This window comes from Meleagris gallopavo, unplaced genomic scaffold (genome assembly GCF_000146605.3).
Source record: "Meleagris gallopavo isolate NT-WF06-2002-E0010 breed Aviagen turkey brand Nicholas breeding stock unplaced genomic scaffold, Turkey_5.1 ChrUn_random_7180001888341, whole genome shotgun sequence".
NCBI classification, from domain to species: domain Eukaryota; kingdom Metazoa; phylum Chordata; class Aves; order Galliformes; family Phasianidae; genus Meleagris; species Meleagris gallopavo.
In genome coordinates, this window is record NW_011152130.1 from 1 (window position 1) to 765 (window position 765).

The 765-nt window shown below is 59.5% G+C and overlaps 1 protein-coding gene across 1 annotated transcript; it reads right to left on the reverse strand.

The window, feature by feature from the left end:
* Nucleotides 1–81: 81 nt before the first annotated feature.
* Nucleotides 82–646, reverse strand: HOXC12 (homeobox C12; the record flags this gene model as incomplete). Its single annotated transcript, XM_010727388.1, has 1 exon — nucleotides 82–646. A coding segment is annotated over exon 1 (565 nt), but the record flags the coding sequence as incomplete, so codon positions are not given.
* Between the last annotated feature and the right edge of the window lie 119 nt (nucleotides 647–765).

Here is a 765-nt window from a genome sequence, read left to right on the forward strand (position 1 = left end):
AGCAGCCCCAAGCCAGTAACCTCCCCCCCACACCCCATCCCGGCTGCCCCCACCTACAAAAAAACCCTTCCCGAGTCTTACCACCGGTGCCTAAAGTGCTGCCTTGGTTGAGGGGGGACACCAAACCCCCCGCTTCGCTCGCTGTGCCTTTATTTCCTTCATTGAGCAAAGACGAGCTGGAGTCTGACTCCAAGGATTGACACGACGGAGGGTCGTGGGACACCGCCTCGGCTCCGGGATAGTCGTATTTGCTGAAATTGCTCCCCATGCCATTGGGAAGGCCGGATTCGAGGGGCAGCAAGGCACTGTCCCTGCCCCTCTCCTCCCGTTTGAGCCCGGTCGTGTCGGAGCAGCTCTCCCGATAGTAGCATTTGCTTTCTTCCACCCGGGCGAGATCGCAGGCTCTGCCGAACGAAGGGTTAATGGAGACGGGGCTGCCCAGGTAGGGCTGCGGGTACCCGTTGCAGGGCTCCGAGGACGCCCAGGGTAAGGAGCAAACGTTGTCCCGTCGGGGGTACGATAAGGACGGCAGACCAGGCAGCTGCCCGCCGGAGGTTCGGAAATTTGGGAAGTAGAAAGTGTCTCCCGTATGGATGTTCACCAGAGGTCCCACAAAGCCGGGATTAAGGAGGTTGTGCTCGCCCATTTCCGCGGGCCTGACCGAAAGCTTCTACTTTATTGCTATCTGACATTAAACATAGTTAAACCGACGGCTCAGCCCCATTGGTCCGGGGGGGTCACGTGAGCCCCAAATTGCGCTGGGAG